Source organism: Gasterosteus aculeatus, chromosome 7, assembly GCF_964276395.1.
Source record: "Gasterosteus aculeatus chromosome 7, fGasAcu3.hap1.1, whole genome shotgun sequence".
NCBI classification, from domain to species: domain Eukaryota; kingdom Metazoa; phylum Chordata; class Actinopteri; order Perciformes; family Gasterosteidae; genus Gasterosteus; species Gasterosteus aculeatus.
This window is the reverse complement of record NC_135694.1, coordinates 12,302,143-12,321,952: the sequence shown is the minus strand read 5'-3', so window position 1 is coordinate 12,321,952 and position 19,810 is coordinate 12,302,143. Positions and strand designations below refer to the sequence as shown.

Here is a 19,810-nt window from a genome sequence, read left to right as displayed (position 1 = left end):
GCACACACAAAGCAGGCGGGAGCGCAGGTGGATGCAAGAGAACACTGTTTGGTCCTCATGTGATACAAGAAGTCAACGTCATTATTTAAACTCCAAAAAATGATTATTTCAAAAACAAGAGTTATTTTCTATGTAAACAGAAGTTTATTTTAAAAGGTATGTATGCATGTAACTAGCAGAAAGTGTTGCTGACATTTACAGGAAAAAACAGAATCAGGAATCAGGAAACATTTATTGCCAAAATATGTCAAACGTACAAGGAATTTGTCTTGGCGGTTGGTGCATGACAGTAGAAACAATAGACAACAAGACAGCAGTGCACAAGTAATAAAATAAAGTAAAATTAAATGCTAATGCAGTGGGTTAGTAGGATAAGGCTATGGGTTAGTATAAAACAAGAGAATAAAGTTAAAGTAAAAAAATAAAAATATTTAAAAAGTTAGTGCACTTTATTTTTTAATATTTTCTATCGAACAAGTGACAAAGTGACGAGTGACAATAAAGTAACGAGTGAAAAATGACAGTTAAAGTGACATGTGCAGTGTGAAGGGGAGTGACCGGTGGAATGTTATAGTCAGTCAGTGGGGGACCGGGCTCTGTTGATGAGCCTGACTGCTGACGGGAAGAAACTGTTCGTGTGGCGGGAGGTCTTAGTCCTGATGGACCTCAGCCTCCTGCCAGATGGAAGGGGCACAAACAGTTTTTGTCCGGGGTGAGAGGGGTCGGCTACGATCTTTTTAGCTTGCTTCAGAGACCTGGAAGCGAACAAGTCCTACAGGGACGACAGGTGGCAGCCAATCACCCTCTCTGCAGAGCTGATGTTCAGCTCCCACTTGAGGTCCTGGGTGATGATGGAGCCCAGGAAACGGAAGGAATCCACGATAGTGACGGGGGAGTCACACAGGGTGATGGGGGAAGGTGGGGCTCTGTTCCTCCGGAAATCCACAACCATCTCCACTGTCTTTAGAGCGTTGAGCTCCAGGTTGTTCTGACTGCACCACGACACCAGATGGTCAGACTCCACCTGTAGGCGGACTCATCCCCACCAGAGATCAGTCCAATGAGGGTGGTGTCATCCGCAACTTCAGGAGCTTGACGGACTGGTGACTGGAGGTGCAGCTGTTGGTGTACAGGAAAACCTGAGGTGTACAAACTGTTGCGTTAGGACATGTTAAAAGGGATGTGCAATAGTACTCCAACTTAGGAATATTAGATAATGGCCTCATTACTAGGATATTTAAAGCCACCGATAACATTTAAACTCTGAACTATTACTCTAAGAGGTACCATTTACAGTATGGGTTGGTTGTCAGAAAAACTAGACAGGAGCTTGAGATTTGTCTATTTTATTGGTCAAACCATTCCAAACATGAACTTCTTATTCGAGGCAAGGAAATACAATAAGAGTCTCTTGTCTACCATGTTTGATTTGCATGCATGCATCATTTCCTGTCGCTTCTTCTGCATGCTACTTTATGGGCAGGAATGTCAGACGCCTTCAGTGGAAATAGTGCATAGAGAGGCATTTAGAGGAGGTGCAAGCAAACCAAAAAAGTGTGGCATAATGGGCCTTCTTCATAGTAAAAGTTGACGCAGTAGTTCTACGATAATTAAATCTAGTGTAGTTTGCTGAATGTTGTATTTGGTTTTAGTTAGGTGAATGTTTGTTGTTTGTATCATTAACATTCATCTACATGATGTTAGTTGACTTACATAGCAGCACTGTTTGTCAGAAATGAGGATTGTAATCAGCTAGAGATTCAAATTTATACTCTGCATATTTGCCTAAAATGCATTTCAAAAAGGTGCTATCTTAATTTGCACATTTGAATGTTGGCCCTTCCAAAGTAATTCATTGTATTATTGTATTTAACTGTCACATTACCGCCGCTACAACCAGTAAAACCAGGCCACCAAACACTCCTTTCATCTGTCCGCATATGAAACCAGCTGCCTAAATATAGGATCCCATTGCCAAGCCCCACTGCTGTGAAGAAGCTCTTCTGCACAAGGAGAGGTGTGGTGCTCCCAAACAGGCAGTCGTGGCCTCGCCATAAATACAGCGTGTCCTCTGTAAAAAAGGACTTTTTTCCGGATAGACAGAAACGAAACTCACAGGCACTTCTTACATGTTATGTGTCCTTGTATTCTTGAAGGAGCGAGTGTACCCGCAGCGTGGTATTTATATTTGTGGTGAGCAGGAGTTGGCGAGGGACACAAGCTTGTTGCAGTTGGTTAATAGTTTAGCAATAAACAGTGTGCTTTTGGAGGGAAAGCTCACATTTCCTGTTTGGTGTCCCTTCCTGTACAAAACTGAGCAGATGTGGACTTCGTGATAGTGATATTTCAGAGTGACTCAAGGCAGAAAATGTACAAGATTTGTTATACATGTCAACAGTGCCGAGAGGAGTCGGGGCGTCTCTGTATGCTGCCACTTATAGACCTGAAAACCTGTTGGAAGAAACTCAACTCCTCTGGTTGTGTAGAAGTCTATAAGAAAATGACTCTCGCTTGGTTTATTCCCTCAGTAAAGATTTGACAGTCTCAAAAAAACATATTCAAGATTAAAAATGCAAGTTGTCTGTTTTTGATTAGTTATTTGGGGATTTTCAAATAGCTCCAGCTCTCGGCTACGTCTTGCCCTAACTTCACCGTCACTGTCCATAAATTTGATACTGGGACATTTATTTAGAACTGCTAAATGAGCACTCACAGGTGTCCGGTTGCTACCAGGGACCATTAATATAAAACAAGGTCATCATGTTGGGACCACCACTGCATTGTAAGATTCAACCTCTAAAAGGGAAAGATCTCATCCAGGAGTGTATCATATGATGGGACCCTGTCCTGTAGGTTTTGCTGACTGCACTATATTATTCCAGTGTCTTCCTGTCTCAGGCTCTTCATAATATCCCCTCGATTTTCACATAAGGCCTTAAAGCTCCATATGAGGGAAGTATTTGGTGGCTTGTGTCTATATATAATAATTGATTTACCCTGGTCCAGCAGGGTCTTCATGTGTGTCCCTAAACAAATCTAGTCGCCTCAGCCTTGTATTGTTTAAACCTTGTGTGTATAAACACACTAGTTGCAGAACGTGCTTTATAGATTCCACAACTTTGTAGGTTAATATCATCTTTTAGTTCCTGCATGCGTCATTTCGTGTCATGCTGCACATGAAAACCCAGTGAGTGTTGAATGTGCCGCTGGCCGGTCTCCAGCATGCGGTATCTCGTATCCTCCGGGGCGTGGCCCATAGAAGGTAAATGCTCCTCAGCAGGGATCCGTGTGCGATGCTGAATCTCATCGGCCCGAAGCGCTGAAGCCAGCTGGGGACAGTTAGGTCCCAAAGATAATTTATGGCCAGACCACAGCATTGATTTAACATGCATGTGTGTCTAATATAGCTGCAGCTCATGAGAACTTCACAGCAAAGAAGAAGATGGTTGGACTGACGTCTGATCTCTTTTGAAGATGCGTCAATGAGCTTCGATCGCTCAAAGCCTCTAGAACCAATCCACATTCGCCACAGCAGAACGTTTAAAACATCCGGTACGTCATTGAGTGGACGGAAAACAATTTTGAGCGGACAATCACACAATGGTGAGATTTCTGCCTCATGGTAGTTTTTCTGTTGGTTTTGGTTTAATAGAACACGGGTGATTCTCAACTTTTCAGAACGCACATTGTACGGAAGCTTTTGAACAGGAGCAGATATCTTAGCTTTTCATAGCTGAAAAGTATATAAGATATTGAAGTCCAGAGGTTTACGAAATAAATACAATGCTTTATTGGGCCGAGTAGGTGCCAGATGCACATTTAAATAGGCCACCTCTCCAAACCAAAGACACCAAAAACCTAAAAAATACAATTACTAAACGAAGGAAATGCGAATTGACCAGGTCCCAGACGGGATGTGAGTGTTTGAACGGCACACGGAAGCCCTTAGAGCGCTGCGGCATCATGCCGTTTTGGCTGATTTTGTCACCTGGTGACTAAAGTTCTTATTTTTTTGATCATTAAAGTATTTGATGATATATTCAAATAACCCTGAAAATGAACATTATACATACATTTGTTCAATTCAAAACTGCTGCAAACCCACATTGGAAGTAAGAACAAGGATCTGGAGGAAGATCTGCTTACAATAAAGCTTTGAGAGTAATGTAACGTCACTTTCTCTCTATTGTATGAGGTTCATCTGGGTTTCTAAAGGGGAACTTGTTTATCTGCAAATGATGTTTGGTCTTTGATGCCCCTCAATGACTGATGTCGGCATTTTTTTCCCCTCAGACAAGAAGGAGGCCCGGATTGGGAAGTTAACTTTCAGCATGTGTTTCTGCTTTTCTCAACCCTTTTTCCATCCACGTTTTCAGCAACAGCCTCACAAAAGGAGGGTTTGGAATGTTTAAATTGTTTATCATCAGGTAGTGTTTAGAGACAACGGTTTCGGATGGCTGTTAAAGTCCCTGCCAATCCCTCTTAAAGTGTGCACGGTGCAGGAATGGCCCAGAGTGGAACCGTCAGCACGTGCTTGAGCACTTACAATAGATAATAATGATTACAATAAATATTGAGGACCCATTTCCAAAACCATATAATATAGACTTTAGTGTAAAAGTCTGTAGAAGTTGACTCTGAAGCCGTTTGAATGAATTTCTGAATGAGTAACAGAAGGAGAGTGGTGGTTACTGACAAATATCGTGGATGGTGTGGTTTCTTTTATTTGAGAATTTATCTGGAGGTTTTTGTACTGACTCTGAAACAACAAAGCCTCACTGAAGTTTAGGCCGGCCTTGGATGAAGCGATCCCCCCACACACAGTCCTAACCATGAGCCTAAACAGTTGCTAACCTTCAGTTATGTTCTCTAGAACCTGGAGCTCCAGCACCTTGATGACACCCCGCCCTGTGTGTGTGGCCTCCCTGGAAGTTACCAAGTCGCTTGTGCCACTTCATCAAACAATTCCTCTTTCCTGCGCCCGCTGCAGGCCAGACGTTTCTACACAAGCTTGTGTGTGAACTCTCCCTCGGAGACATGGAGCATGTCTGGTTAGAGGAGAGCTCTACTCAAGCTCTACTCTACTTGCTCACACGTTTTGCTTTGTTATCCTATTCGCTAATAGGGCTTCATTGTGGAGGGAACATTTCCTGCACTGGCTTTCTGGATCAGCTCCAGATGTTTCGCAACAGCGCTGATGATAAAATGCCTTTCTCAGTGAATCAGTTCCAACAAAGGAAAATTTCCTTGGGAGCCACATTGAATCATAGCCCTGGTTTGCCAGAACTTCCATGTGGCCTGTGGCTGCTCAGGCAGAGGCACTGACATCACCTGGCGATGACGGTTACAGTCACTCTGGTGCTCTCTGCCCCGCTGCTGCGAGCGCCACATATTACATATTCGCGCCATGTTCATGTCAGTGTGGAACTGCCGTGCGTGGAAAAATAACAAAAACCAAAATTGTATCATTTTTCAGTCAGTAGTTCAAAATTTAACATAACATTTTAGGGGCAATCCGTTTGAAAAGAAGTAAATCTAAAACTACTAATTCTTGTCTCATTTGCACTGTCTTTATATTTAAGGCCAATCCAGAACTGACCCATAATTGCAATAACCTAAATAAATTTTTAAAAACTTTTTCTTTCACTCATCTTGGTGAAAGTTTTGTCTATAAGATCTTTATTTATTCTGTGATTCTCACAGGGCTGCATTTAAAAGTGAGCTGAGCAGGTGAAAACAAAAAACACTGAATGTGACGGTTAGTTCCTCGTGCACTTTCAGTTGGAATTCTAATGACAACTTCCTAAGTGCTGTGGAAGAGACAGGTTGAGACAAAGTACTAATAAATGGGCGGATCATTAACAGGCTGATGAAATCTTCCAGTGGAGCATTCAAGACTCTCTGCTTGCAGTATAGTTCCTCAGAAAGGACATCAAGGACCTACTTTTTCAGTATGAAACATGTTTATACAAAGTAAACATGACAATTTCATCAATGATCTGAGAGAACATTCCATTGTGTGTAAAAGTAATATGATACGGCAGCATTCCTCTTTGTGTTGACAACCAAGCATTCAGTGATGGTAGTGATGTGATTTATTATTACCTATGGCTTCTATTGTTTGTCAGCTCATTTCTGGTCAGACCAAATCATAAAACCTTCTAGTGCTGTTAAGTGACACATCATTCTGTGTTTTCATTATGAACCTCAGCAGAAAATGGGAGTTGCTGATCAGTTAGATGGTTAGTGATATTTTGGTGTTTTAAAGGTTAAAAGTTAGTTCAGATTACAATCACTGCTTTATATTGATGAAAGGTTGTTTGAAGTGAACATTGATTGAAACATCCAAATTAAAAAAATAAACTGTAAAACGCTTGAATCTGGTTAAACAGAAAAGTCTTGTGTGTTAATTTACACCAGCAGAGAGTCTCAGCAGACCTGCAGCGTTTCTCTGAGTTTATTCCAGATATGTAAAGCAGAAGAACTGAAGCTGCTTCTCCATGTTAAGTTTTGTCTCTGGGAACAGAAAAGAGACCCGTCCCAGAGGACCCGAGGGGTCTGGATGGTTCATAAGGTATAGCATCAGACATGATAGTATTTCGGCCCTAAACCATTCACGGCGTTATAAACCCACAGCCGCATTTTAAAGACAATTCGTTAATTTGCCAATTCGTCCATGTTCAAAGCCTCTATTGTGGACGCAGCTGCTAGGAGTTGTGGAAGGCCATCTGTGACCTGTCGTGGCGGCAACCCGAGAACCCGGTGGTTGACACTGGGGGTGAAAGAAGCCGTCGAGTTGAAAAAGAGGGCCGTTCAGGCCTGGTTGGCTCTGGGGTCTCCTGAAACAGCTGAGGGGTACCAGCTGAACAAAAGGCCCACAGCTGTGGTGGTTGTGGATGCTGAACTTGGGGCATGGGAGGAGTTCGCTGAGGCCACGGAGAAGGACTTTTGGTTGTCCTCAAGGAAGTTCTGACAAACCAGAAGGCCGTACCTGGAGATTTGGGGGGGTCCCGTTAATATCTCTGGCAGAGGTGCCTTGGTGTTCAAAAAGCTCCTTGCTGGTGTTGTGTTTAATTCCTTTGTTTGTCTTTCTGTTCTTGTGAGCACCGTTGACAAAATGCACTAGCGAGCCCATTACCTACCATCATATCTCTATGCCTAACCTTGAACTCAAACCGTAATTCAAATTTACACACAACACTAACATTAAAACCTTTGGATATTCCTTTCAAACGGTGAAGACCTGTTGTGATTTTAGTGGTTGGGGCGTTATAGAAAGGTTTTCAGTGTCCGTGATTGTCAGCGCTTACTTAACTGGACATTTTGGATTTTCCATTGGCAAAACAAAATGTTTTGGTACCATCTCCGTCAATGTTGCTAGTGAGCTGAGCCGGTACCCGAAGGTCGGGTTAAACTCTGCCGACCACTGATCGGTCACAGAGAAGCTTCAGTAGTGTGACGCTGCAAATCCTGCACAAACTCTGCGTTTTGAAATAGCCAGACTTCAAGTTTTTTATTCACTTGACCCAGATTAAAAAAGAAAAACGGCCTGCAAAGCTACAATGTACAATTGCAGATGTTACTCTAATTGGTTGCCAATGAAATTATTCTAATTATAATAGTTTCTTGCAGGTTGTTCCAAATTGACTCATTTGATTTAAGCCCAAGATAAGATGAGCGCTCCAACAAACCAAACAAACATGATCTCTACTTGTGTTAAACTTTTACCTTATTGCTGCTTAACAACACGCTGCTCAAAGATCCTCTTTGGCTTTTTATGGAAGTGGTATTGTTGATAAGATGAAACCGATAACTCCTGATGAGCTTGTTCAGCTCATTCCATCCATACTTTGGACAATGAGCCCTGCAATCCTGACACACCTTTACGGTCTCTTCTTCAGACGACGCATCTGCAGATGGCAGCGCCGACTTTGCGGATCGAGCTTCCATGATGGAGGTGCGTCTGCAGGCACAGGAGGACGAGATCACGCTGCTCAAGTCCTCGCTGGCCGACGCCCTGCGTAAGCTCCGCCTCCATGATCAGCTTCTACCGTTACTGAAACAGCAGCTTATTGCAGGTGAGTGATCCTCAACATGCTCACGGTACAATGGCTGGTAGAACATTTCCCAGGGTTTTTCCCACTTTACTATTACATATGCAAAGACATGCAAAATATTGTACATGGTCAATAAAGAAATCTAACCATGGACATCGAGTATACTTCAACTCAACTAAATCAAACAATGAAATGTCCAAACTCAAACCCCAATTTTTCTTTAGGGAAACAACACTCATACGACGTCATTCAATAAATAATCCACTTTTGTCCCACCTAGTGAACCCAAATGCTGCTGGGGTGCTGAACCAAGTGTGTTGCACAGGTAGCACAAGACTTTCCTCCAGCTCAGCCATTGATGGAATCCGCCTCACAACCAGGTACTGGACCATCACAATAAGGGCTCAGAACAACAGCAGGAACTGTATTGTTGCTACATCAAAGGCATGCTGATCCGTTCAGAAGCTTGTTTGTGTTCATATGATGTGTAATTTGATGACTCTTGTTGACCTCAACCTTTTAACTATCTCTAGTCAACTGTCAGACAGCATTGTGACCAATGCCAATGGCCACATAGAAAGCCCAGTGTCCATGACGCCAAGACCCAGACCCGCAACACAGGACAGGTCAACCCAGACAGAGCTCGCCCTCCCAGGGCAGGACACTGGCCAGAAAAGGGTCCCTCTCCCCAAGCGTGTCCAGAGCCTGCAACTCGAGGACGCCCTCCCTTCGGGGAAGCCTTTGGTTGAGGGGACACTGGCCAAGCTCCATCGTGTCCCCGGCTGTGAAGAGGAAGATAAGGAGGAAGAAGAAAAAGGAGGAGGGGAACAGGAAAAGGAGCTGAGTTGGACGTCGTCTGTGGAGGAGCCTATTCAGCCCACAACGATCAGATGCCTCCAGAGGGACGATTGCCAGGATAGGAGCTGCTCCCCAGAGGAACTGGCCTCACCCTCGACATCGGTCAGAACCTCAGACTCCAACCTCAGCTCCCGCTCCGGCCCCCTGTCCCCCATCCAGGAAGGAGAGAAGAAACCGCTGTGGGTGATATTGCCACCCTCCCCACCACCGTCTCCATAATCACCTTGTCTCTTGAGATTGATCGCATGGCTTTTAATGACTAATCTCAAAGATTCTTGATTCTGATTTGTGTGACTGCAAACCCCAGGTTGCTAGGGTCAGAGGATGAGCCTGACGTCATGTTCGCTACAGCTTCGTCCACACTGAGTAACATATCTAAGATTAGCTTCACGGCACACATTTTCAAACTTAATGGAAAATTTAACACTAAGGTAATTGAACAGCCTACTGCACAAAGGGGGCTAGTGTTACAGAGATTAAACACTTAAGTAATCGGGAAAGGTCAACGGGGGGTTTGCTCGATTTAAAGAAGTAACATTTGAAGGAATATTTTGAAATTGCATATTTGCCCCTAACAGCATCAGATTTAATGTCCCTCTATCCATCCTCCGGCTTTCAACTTCACTGTAGCCACAAAGTGTTCGGTCGATGGTTCTGTAAGACAACGCAGGTGTGGAAAACTCACACAGGACCACTAAGGATCTGAGATTCAACTGGACTTTGCAGAAACACACAAGCTGCCTGAAATCTTGATTGTTTTAAGGCAGCTCTGCTCTTTTTCAATCACACTTCTAACAATGTCTTCCTCAAACAAATCAAGGATCTCTTGCACGCTAGGTTTGGTTCTCAAACAACAGCCTTCCTTTGAAGTGACGAGGAAGCACAGTGCCAGAGCACTGCTTCTTTGTGTGTGTGTGTGTGATGTGCTAGTGCATGCATGTATTTTTTGTCTGACTTCCTTGTTGTGGCTTGTAAATGGGTTTCGCTTGCGATGGGTAACATGTGCTCTGGTCCCTCTGCTCAGCTTGGGAAAGGCACGTATCCCCGCTCAGCCTGCTATACTCACTTTGATTTAAGAGTTATAGCAGAGAGATTTGGGAGCAGAGTTTCACTTCTTCAATATGTGGCCGGTGTAGTGACACCAAAGATTTGTTTTAGCATGACAACACTTCCTGTAGTACAATACATTGTCATCAGGAAACAGGTTGGGTCCCAAGAAAGGTAAAAGGTAATTTGAGTTGTTTGCACTGATCAAACAGATTGTAAACAAACCTCTCGTTCAGCCAAACCTTTTTGAAAGAGAAAGGTGAACAAAAGTGTACTTTCTTGTCTAGAAGACGTTTTGACAGTTTAACAACCTGTTTCAGTTCTTGTTACTCATGTTTTTGTGTGTTTGTCTATTCAGTCGACTTTCTTAAGCATCTCTGCCAGAGTTGATCATATCTGCCATCAACAGTATCATTTACTGCTGCATTTACTATATGGCAAATATGCCGGCATCATCATTGTAAACGGCTAACCTGGAAAAGCTCTATATATGCGTAGCAGCCGTAACTAATAGGTAGAAAGGTTGGTTACGTTGGTAAGTACAATGCAATTTTTACAGAGAGTAAAGGTTGCCAAAACAAAAAAGCGGATTTATCCCTTTTATTAGAATTAAGTCTGTTGACAATTCCAAACATATCAAACACAAACCTGCATGCGTCTGTCTGTTCACACTATATTTACATCTGAAAAATATCAATAAACTACCATTTTGCATGCTTAACTAGTGGGATAGCTGCATGCATCTGCATAAGATTTATTCTCACGCGGTGTTTACTGCTAGAACCTGAACGGGATTTCTGTCATCTGGTCTTCCAGGGTTCGTAGGAACAGCGAAAAACTGGGGAACCCGGAGAAGCAGAGGAAACGTCTGGACAAGAAGGCGGCGTCCTCGGCCAACCTCCTCAGCCGCTCCCCGAGCCTGGATAAGTGAGCCACGCTGCAGTCACTCTCAGCTGTCACCACAGTCACACAGCTCACTTTTTCCTACGGCTGCTACAGCCTCACACATCTCATCAAAGAGACACTTGCTGGAACACTGATGGCCCTATGAATAATAATAAAATTCCATTCCCATCAAAACCTAGACAGTAAGACAGTATGTAATTCTGAAGTGAGCGACTGAACTGAAGCTACTAACTTGTGGGAACGGTTTCACGTTTTTTTCTCACACATTTGTTTTCTTTCTCCACAGCCGAGCGAAGGAGCTGGTCAGCGGTGCAGGTGATGTTTCTTTTAGCTTTTTTGTCTGAGAAGAGTGTTCATCACTTTATCTAAATGGCCAGGCAATTCAATCTGCCTAATGCACAAGGTATTTAATGCTTAGTCATGAAGGCTAGATGGAAAACAATATTTTTGGCAACTCTCATGTGGTTTGCAGGGGTGAACCGGGGTCATTTTGTAGTGATTAGAGGCCCTGAAAGCACATTTCTCAATACGCATTTTCTGCCAACCAATTTTTGGTTATTTTAAGATTTCAGTTATGTTTTATACATATAATGCTGCTTAAGGCGTGAGAGCTTTAGGATGCAACATCAGATTGGGTCGTATTCTTCCCAACTGCTAAATCAAACAGACTAGCCTCTCATTGCGTAGCTATGTAGACAGCTGATTAAACATTGTGTAATAGTGATACTTATTAAGCAGAAATTCTAGAATAAAAGTTCAGTTTCTAAAACATAACGATTCTACATGATACAGCTATCATTAGCCGCGTCACTTCTGTGCTATGCTAACTAATGAAAGTAAATGTCTACACATGCTACACATGATTGCAATGTAGCCGTTGACTTTACAAGCACAGTGGTGTTCCTTTATTTGTTTTATTCAGTCTCCAGTTGATGTGGTTCTCCTTTACACTGTGATCCGTAGACTTTCGCTTCCCTCTTTTTCAGCCTACTTCTGAAAAAATATGATATTTATGCAAGAAGTGCAGTTGGTGACAGTTTGGGCAGCAGGGTAACTCTTAACAGCTTGACAGAGTAGCAGCCAGGGGCCATATTTAGATATTTAGCCAAGGATCAATTGGTGTACTTTTATCTGAATAGGAAGGTAAATGGTTCTGGGCAGCTTTGTCATGTCAAGCTCGAACAGGACCCAAACGCAGACTGGATTGGTGGGGAGAATAAAGAATAGTTTATTCACAAAAGATCCAAAAATAACAAAAACACCAGTAGTCCGAGATGTTCTGGTTTCTCGGGCTTGGTGGGGAAGAGTCTAGCAGGGTGGACGACGGTAGTCTCAGGCGAAGTACTGGCACATAACGATCCGGCAGGGACTGGCTCTCCGGACGGCTCTTAAATACCCCCCTGATCGGGAACTGGAGCCAGGTGCGTAATTGGCAGCAGCTGAGCGTCCTCAAGGTCCACGGCCCGTTGTCATGACTCCTGGAAAAACAGACTGCCGCGCACACCGACAACTTGACCACTGCGTGGCTGTCGTGACAGTACCCCTCCCCCGACAGCCGCCTCCAGGAGGCCTACCCACAGTTCCCGAACGGCGTCGTTCAAAGTCCTGCATAAGGCCAGCATCCAGCATTTGGCGTCGGGGGATCCAGCAACGTTCCGCCGGTCCGTAACCCTGCCAATCGACCTGAACCGTTCCTTCAACACGACAAACGCATGCTCAGCTTCAGGACTCCAAATAAAAGGTTTAAAAGTTGAAGTGAGGCCTGTCAAGGGTGCTGCCACCCGACTGTAGTCTCAAATAAAACGCCTGTCAAAGTTGGCGAATCCCAGAAACCTCTGAAGGGCCTTCCTGGTCTCAGGTCTCAGCCACTCGAGCACCGCTGCCACCTTCGCTGGGTCCATTCGGACCTGTCCTTCAGAGATGATGTAGCCTAGAAATGAGACAGACTGAACGTGAAACTCTCATTTCTCTGCCTTAACGAACAGACAATTCTCCAGCAGTCGATTAAGCACTTGGCGGACATGTAGGCGGTGCTCTGTAGTACTCCTGGAGAACATAAGGATGTCATCAAGGTATACGAATACAAAACGCCCGATCATATCCCTCAACACATCATTCACCAAGCATTGGAAAACTGCCGGTGCATTGATTAGGCCAAACGGCATGACAGTACCCAAAATGTCCCAATGGTGTGTTAAAACCGGTCAGCCATTCATCCCCCTCTCTGATCCTCACCAAGTGGTAGGCGTTCCGCAGGTCCAGCTTAGAGAAAATAGTTGCTCCCTGCAAGGAGTCAAAGGCAGAGTTCATCAAGGGCAAGGGGTACTTATTCTTACGGTTATGTCATTAAGGCCCCGGTAGTCTATGCAGGGCCGAAGGGTCCCATCCTTCTTGCCCACAAAAAAACCCCCTGATCCTAAGGGCGTGGAGGAGGGTCGGATGTGTCCCGCAGCCAAGGAGTCTTTGATGTATGTCTCCATGGCTTCCCGTTCTGGTTGTGAGATGCTATACATGCAGGCTTTTGGATAAGTGGCACCAGGAATCAACTGGATAGCGCAATCGTCGGGCCGATGGGGTGGTAATGATAGAGCCTGCTTTTTACTAAACACCTCCGCAATGTTTTGATATTCCTTGGGAACCTGAGCAAGATTAGGAGGTGGTACGTCCTTACCCGGGCCGAAATCTTTTGGGAAGGGCACCGTCCTCAGACAATTGGCATGACAATGCCCGCTCCACCCGATAACCCTCTCCTTACTCCAATCAATGGTGGGGTTGTGTTTTACCAGCCAGGTGTGGCCTAAAATGATAGGAACATGCGGGGAATGGATAATCAAAAATGCTATTTCTTCTGAGTGGTGGAGGTGACTCGTGCCAGTAACCGGCCATACAAGGTGTTGGCCTCAATGCTCCTCTTAAAGGTCTCGGTAGGAAGGCCAAGCTGCTCCACTAGTCCTGAGTCTATGAAGCTCTCATCCGCACCAGAATCAATTAATGCATGCATCTTGTAAGACTGACCTTGGTGGAGAAGGAAGCGTGAAATTATGTTCGGCCTGGGGCACGGGGTTCTGTAGTCTGGCTCGCTAGCAGCCTCCCCACCTCTAGTGAGCCCGCCGGTTTCCTGGTTTCTGCGGGCAGGAGGCGAGGTAATGGCCTAACTGGCCGCAGTACAGGCAGCTGTTGGAATCCCTCAGTCGTTGACGTTCCTTCTCTGGAACGCGATGGCCTCCCAGTCCCGGTTGGTCTGTTCCCAAAACCGCTGATGCCCATTCCAGGGCTTCTCCTTTCAGCAACCCCACAATATAGGCAATTCTTGTCTTATCGGTGGCGTACGTTCGTGGTTGTAGGTCAAACACGAGGACGTGTTCTGGTTTCTGGGGCTTGGTGGGGAAGAGTCCAGCAGGGTGGACGACGGTAGTCTCAGGCGAAGTCCTGGCACATAACGATCCGGCAGGGACTGGCTCTCCGGACGGCTCTTAAATACCCCCCTGATCGGGAACTGGAGCCAGGTGCGTAATTGGCAGCAGCTGAGCGTCCTCAAGGTCCACGGCCCATTGTAATGACTCCTGGAAAAACATCAACAGACTGCTGCGCACACCAACAACTTGATCACGGCGTGGCTGTCGTGACAAGCTTGTAGTAATTTGGGCTACTTTTTGTACCATGTCTATCGTTAACTGGGATCTGGGGGTGTGGCAAATATTTAAATCAATAAAACATCAGTGATGTGATAATGTAACTAATCATAAGTTAACAAGTACCCCGGTCATGGAGAGGTCTTTGTAGTGTCTAGATTATATGTTTGCACATCTTTGCAAAATATCCTGGCTCATGAAACCAGGGGGGTATTCAACAAGGTTCAGGTTCAACAAACTCTGAGTCTATCCCTGAACTCCGAGTTGACTTACTCTGAGACGGGAAACTCTGAGTATCCGGTTCCAGAACAGCTGATCTGCGTCAGTTCAATCAACTCGGAGTATGTTCACCTTGGGTTAAGCGCGTGACGCTAACCCAAGGTGACGACCTAGAGAGTCACGTCTATTTATTTATTTGTTTATTTATTTATTTATCATAGACTTTATTGCCCCGTGCATCGCCACTGCTGCTTTTCATCGCGGACACATTTGTCCCGTATTTTCCTCCACAACTTTGTGCACCTCTCCACCGGCAAACCGGCGTTTGCGGCGATCTCCCTCCGTGAATCCAACCCGCCAATGACGGCTTGTATAAGCGATCATATTTACGCATTTCTTCCGACAAAAGTTCTTAAATCTGATCCGTTCTCTCGTAAATATTCTTTGTTTTAATAATGGCGGTATCGGGCTATGAAAGCGGAAATGTGAGACTCCGTAAAGGATGTAGTTAGCGGACCAATCGCAGCCTGGTGCGCTGCAGGAGGCTTGCGTTGCTTGCGTCGCTTTCGACGCAAGCCTAGAAAAATTTACAGACACATTTTTATTTTATACCTATCGAAGTCATTTAAAATGTGACGCTGTAGCCTACACCAACACTCATTAAAATACTAATTAAAAAACAAAGAAACATGGAGTTCTGAAAAACTCACACTTTTATTTATCAAATGAGTCGTAAAATGAATAGAAAAAAAAATAGTCAAGACATTGACAAGATTAGAAATGATTCTTATTTGAAATATTAATTTTGTTGTTCAAACTTTGCTTTGGTCAAAGAATGCTCCATTTGCAGCAATTACAGCATTGCAGACCTTTTGGCATTCTAGCTGTTCATTTGTTGAGGTAATCTGTGGAAATGTAGACAATTAGCAAACACAATGTACCATTAGAAGACTGGAGTGATAGTTACTGGAAATGGGCCTCTATACACCGATGTAGATATTTCATTAAAAACCAGGTGTTTCCACCTAGAATAGTCATTTACCACATTAACAAAGTATAGAGTGTATTTCTAATTAATTTAGCGTTATCTAAAAAGTGCTTTTCTTTGAAAAATAAGGACATTTCTAAGTGACCCCAAACTTTTGAACAGTAGTGCTATATATATATATATAGCCTACTTTTTAATTAATATATATCCACCCACCCAACAGTTGTAGATGGTGTCATCTGCACAGTTGTAAACCCTGCAGATACTCAGATCTTGTCTCAGATGGTAGTTAAAAGTATTCAGAAACAGTATCTTAAGTAACAGGAAGATGATGATGAGGAGGAAACTCTGTCTGCTGCCACAGGGAGCGATCCGGAGGGGCCTACTGAAGTGTGTCTTAATATTATCTACTGGCAATGCTTTGCCCATTCACAACCCTAACCCTAGAGTGGAATTTGGATATTGACATGTAGACTGAAGTGATGAGCATAGATAATGGATAACTAGCACATTCTTGTCCTTGAACAGAACATGGTTGGGCATCACCAGGACGAGGGTCCATCAACGTCCACAGCACAGCTTGAAACAGTGAGATTTTCGGTCAATACCATGTTAAATCTGTATGTGGAACTGTAGGAATTAAATGTCGTCCATATGTTTCCTAGTTACCAGTAAAGCGGTAGCGTTCTAACAGAAATTCCTCTGGAAATGATAAAACGTCTAATCCGGGTCGGAAGACTCTCTCGCGACGTAAAGCATTTCGAATCACTAAGGCTTTGATGTCAATTGGATTTGGTAGGAATGTACAATCCATGTCTACCAGCTTTCTTCATGTCGGAGGAGACGGTAGAAACTCCGGGTTTCTTATAGTAAACCTGCCAGCGAGCAGGTTATGTTCACAGAATCTGTTACCATGGTGATTGACTCAGAGTTTCAGTTACCTCTCTATCTGGAACGGATAACTCAGAGTTTTCCTGATCTCAGGGTTAACTTACTCTGAGTTTTCACATAACCCGCTTTCTGGAATACCCCCCTGGACAAGCCTTTGTGCTGTTTTGTTGTGTAGTAGTCACATGTAGTAGTAGTAGTAGTAGTAGTAGTAGTAGCTGGTTGTATTTGAACAACAAATACAAGGCTAAGCAGTTTTATGACTGCCCACATGCTTGGAAAGTGAAAGTTTGACGGCGGTAAACTGTATTATCGCTCTCATCTGGAGGAGACAAAGACACAACTGCATAGGCTACAGACAATCAGAAATGTAGACACTACCAGGGTCATGTTAATACAGAGTTGAATACCAACAGGGAGAAGGTTAGTATATAACAATCTGAGGTTAGCACCTCAAAAAAAGTATTTTTAGAAATCCTGAATCATATTTATTTACCCCATTCAAGCAAAAAAAAATGTTCTTGGCAATCTTCCTCAGCAGGCTGCCTGTTTATAGCTCGACACCATGGGACGAGTGTTTGCAAGGAAACATGGCCCTTTGATTGATATGTGACCTTTTATGTGGAGTTCAATTCAAAGGCAGCACAGCAAGAAATGCTTTTACCTCCCAAATCGTGCGCACTGTAAAATGAGTACAATATACAATCCTTACAAACATGCTTAAAAGATTTTGATATAATCAGGGACTTCTCCGAAGTTTCCCTGACTTTGATGTGGTCAAGGCCAGAGAACAACACGTCTGTCCTTGTTCACATGCAGTTTTCTCCCTGGCTGACACATGTTGTCATTTGTGTAAGAATGAGTCCGTTTTCCAACTACCCACACTTGTGGTTAGCGTATATTTTTATGAGCATAGGCCTTCAGTTTGGTTACGGTTAGTCCTGTGTTGGCCTTGTTCCTACAGTGCGGAGAGTCAGGGGACACTCACTCTCACATTTCTGTCGTTTGACGTTAATTGATGTCAGTGGAAAATTCCACAAGCGTTGATGTGATTGACACTGTTGTTATAGATGAATTATTTTAAAGAATATCTCAATGAACAGATGGACTGCTACTAGTCATGAAATAATAATAATAATAATAATAAAAACAAGTATATCAACAACCAAAAATACATTTATTTATTAATGATGGTACGCATATTTATTTTCCTTTATGCGATGAGAAGTGTCACTCGACAGGACATTTGAACTATCTGTCTGATGTGAGTTATTGTGAACCCGAACTCTGAAGGGGCAGTTTTGGGCCTAAGCGCTGGTTGTAATCATATCCATTGTGGTTATCGAGGTGCCGCACTATTTCAGCCTGCCTGACAGAGTGATGGATGGTCTGCTTTACAGAGCAGGTTGCCAAAAAGACAGTTTTGTCAAGTTCTGCCCCGGTCTCTCTCCATGATCCTTGTTTGGTTGAATAAAGTCGCTAGCTTTTTAGCTATCCTGACAGTGGAGAGTTTTGGGCTACACAGTGGCAAGTTGTCCTTTTAAGTCAACGGGGCTCCAATTAAGTTAACAGCCAACCTCCTAGCAAAGCTGGCCCACATTTCTCACATATATGTTGTTTATAGCTCTTATAATAGAAAAGAGCATTCTGTTTTTAGTCATATTTAGTAAATGGGGTAGTGGTGCAATTTAGTCTCTTGTGATCAAAATTAGTATGACAACAGCAAAGCACAGGAAAAAAACATTTTCCCTCCAACCTTTTTGCAGATGAAAAAGAAATTGAAGCAAAGACTATTTTGGCCGGACTTTTATTACCTCACGCGTCTCTCAGCGTTCCTACTGTGGCCCTGAAGTGCAAAACACAACGGCAAATAGGAAAACACAAGGACATTAACTTCTTACGGAAAGGGTAGGGCCTTGTAGCAGGAAGCAGAGGACGGAGCCTTCTCATTGGACAGACGGACTGTCTGTCTTTTAACCCTCTTAATCCGAAGCCTTTCGCTGGCGACGGAAAGTGACATGGAGGATTCTACTATTTGTGATACTATTCTCCAGCAACTTTTCTCTCATATGAACCGTGATCAGACAGTGTTGTTATCCAGTGACCTCCCCAAAGGGGAGACTAGGTTTTCTTCTTTTCTACTGTTTCCTTCTCACTTTTGCCCGAATGACGTTCCTGTCTTGGCAAGTCTCTTGAGGTGCCTCTCTGGCCTCGTACCAGTTACCACCATTTTATGGTCGGACAGACAGATATTTAAAAACCCTGAGTCTGAGCAGTCCTATTCAGTCTGCGCAGCCCTCCTGCTTGCCTTCAACCCCCCCCCCCCCCCCAGCATAAAATAACACAACCTTTGCCAAGGGTAGAGAGCTATGTTTGAATTCCCCAAAAGAAAAGGAAAATATAGCCCAGCTTCAAATCCAAAACTCAACAATGAATCCTGTAAAAGAATGGGAATAGAGTCTACGGGATACAAATGTTAATGTTAGGTCAGCTATGTCTGAAATAGAGGATCTCTGCGTTTATTTGTTTGCCTAACCTCATGTTTTCATTCACACACAGGACCCCCCGGATCCAGAAGAGGAACTTACAGCCAAGGTAGACCTGCTGTCCCTTTACTGTATGTCTATGGCTCTTTTTTACACAAAGCATCAACAGAGTAGGCTGGACTTTTGCAGCAATAACCCATTCACTGTTGCACCAGTTTCATTTTCTTTTCTATTGCCAGCTGACCAGTAACTAATACAACTTTCTACAGTGAGATACACTCAGTTATAAAGACAGCATTGGTTTTATCTAGCTATTAAACTGACAAGAATTGACTGAATTGATTGAAATTCAGTGTGTAGGATTTAGCAGGATTTAGAATGTATTAAAGAAATTGACTATAAAACCCCTAACAAGGTGGTTTTAAAGTGGAAAAGCTGTTGTGTATTTATTGGCTTAAAACTAAAAGTCATATGTACAGAAGGAGTGGATCCTCTCAGAATCCGCCATGTTTCTACCGTAGCCCAAAATGGACAAACCGTACACTGGTTCCAAAGGGTGCCTTTTTTGTTTCTACACTACCAAGGCCACTGTTGTCGTCCAACATATGTTTAAATGACAAATATTCAGTTCAATCTGATACTTCACTAGAGGACACTAACCACTAAATGCTAGATGGAACATACACAATTCTCTGTTATGTTACTGCTAATAATAACACGTTTCAAGCC

At 43.7% G+C, this 19,810-nt stretch overlaps 1 protein-coding gene and 1 long non-coding RNA gene across 3 annotated transcripts in view; one reads left to right on the top strand and one right to left on the bottom strand.

Moving 5' to 3' along the window:
• Window positions 1-19,810, top strand: part of eml3 (EMAP like 3) — a 40,422-nt gene that overhangs the window by 6,955 nt on the left and 13,657 nt on the right. The window contains exons 3-8 of one of the 2 annotated variants that reach the window (XM_040181408.2): window positions 7,902-8,078; window positions 8,338-8,437; window positions 8,591-9,094; window positions 10,779-10,889; window positions 11,155-11,183; window positions 19,155-19,190. In XM_040181408.2, the coding sequence (XP_040037342.2) occupies window positions 7,902-8,078; window positions 8,338-8,437; window positions 8,591-9,094; window positions 10,779-10,889; window positions 11,155-11,183; window positions 19,155-19,190 (957 nt within the window). The remainder of the gene's footprint in view (window positions 1-7,901; window positions 8,079-8,337; window positions 8,438-8,590; window positions 9,095-10,778; window positions 10,890-11,154; window positions 11,184-19,154; window positions 19,191-19,810) is intronic. The other variant, XM_040181409.2, reaches the window with a different exon arrangement.
• Window positions 12,073-14,317, bottom strand: LOC144410244 (uncharacterized). The gene is made up of 3 exons (XR_013468188.1): window positions 13,884-14,317; window positions 13,104-13,151; window positions 12,073-12,798 (listed from the first exon to the last, which is right to left on the bottom strand). It is a non-coding gene; the product is annotated as an uncharacterized LOC144410244 (long non-coding RNA).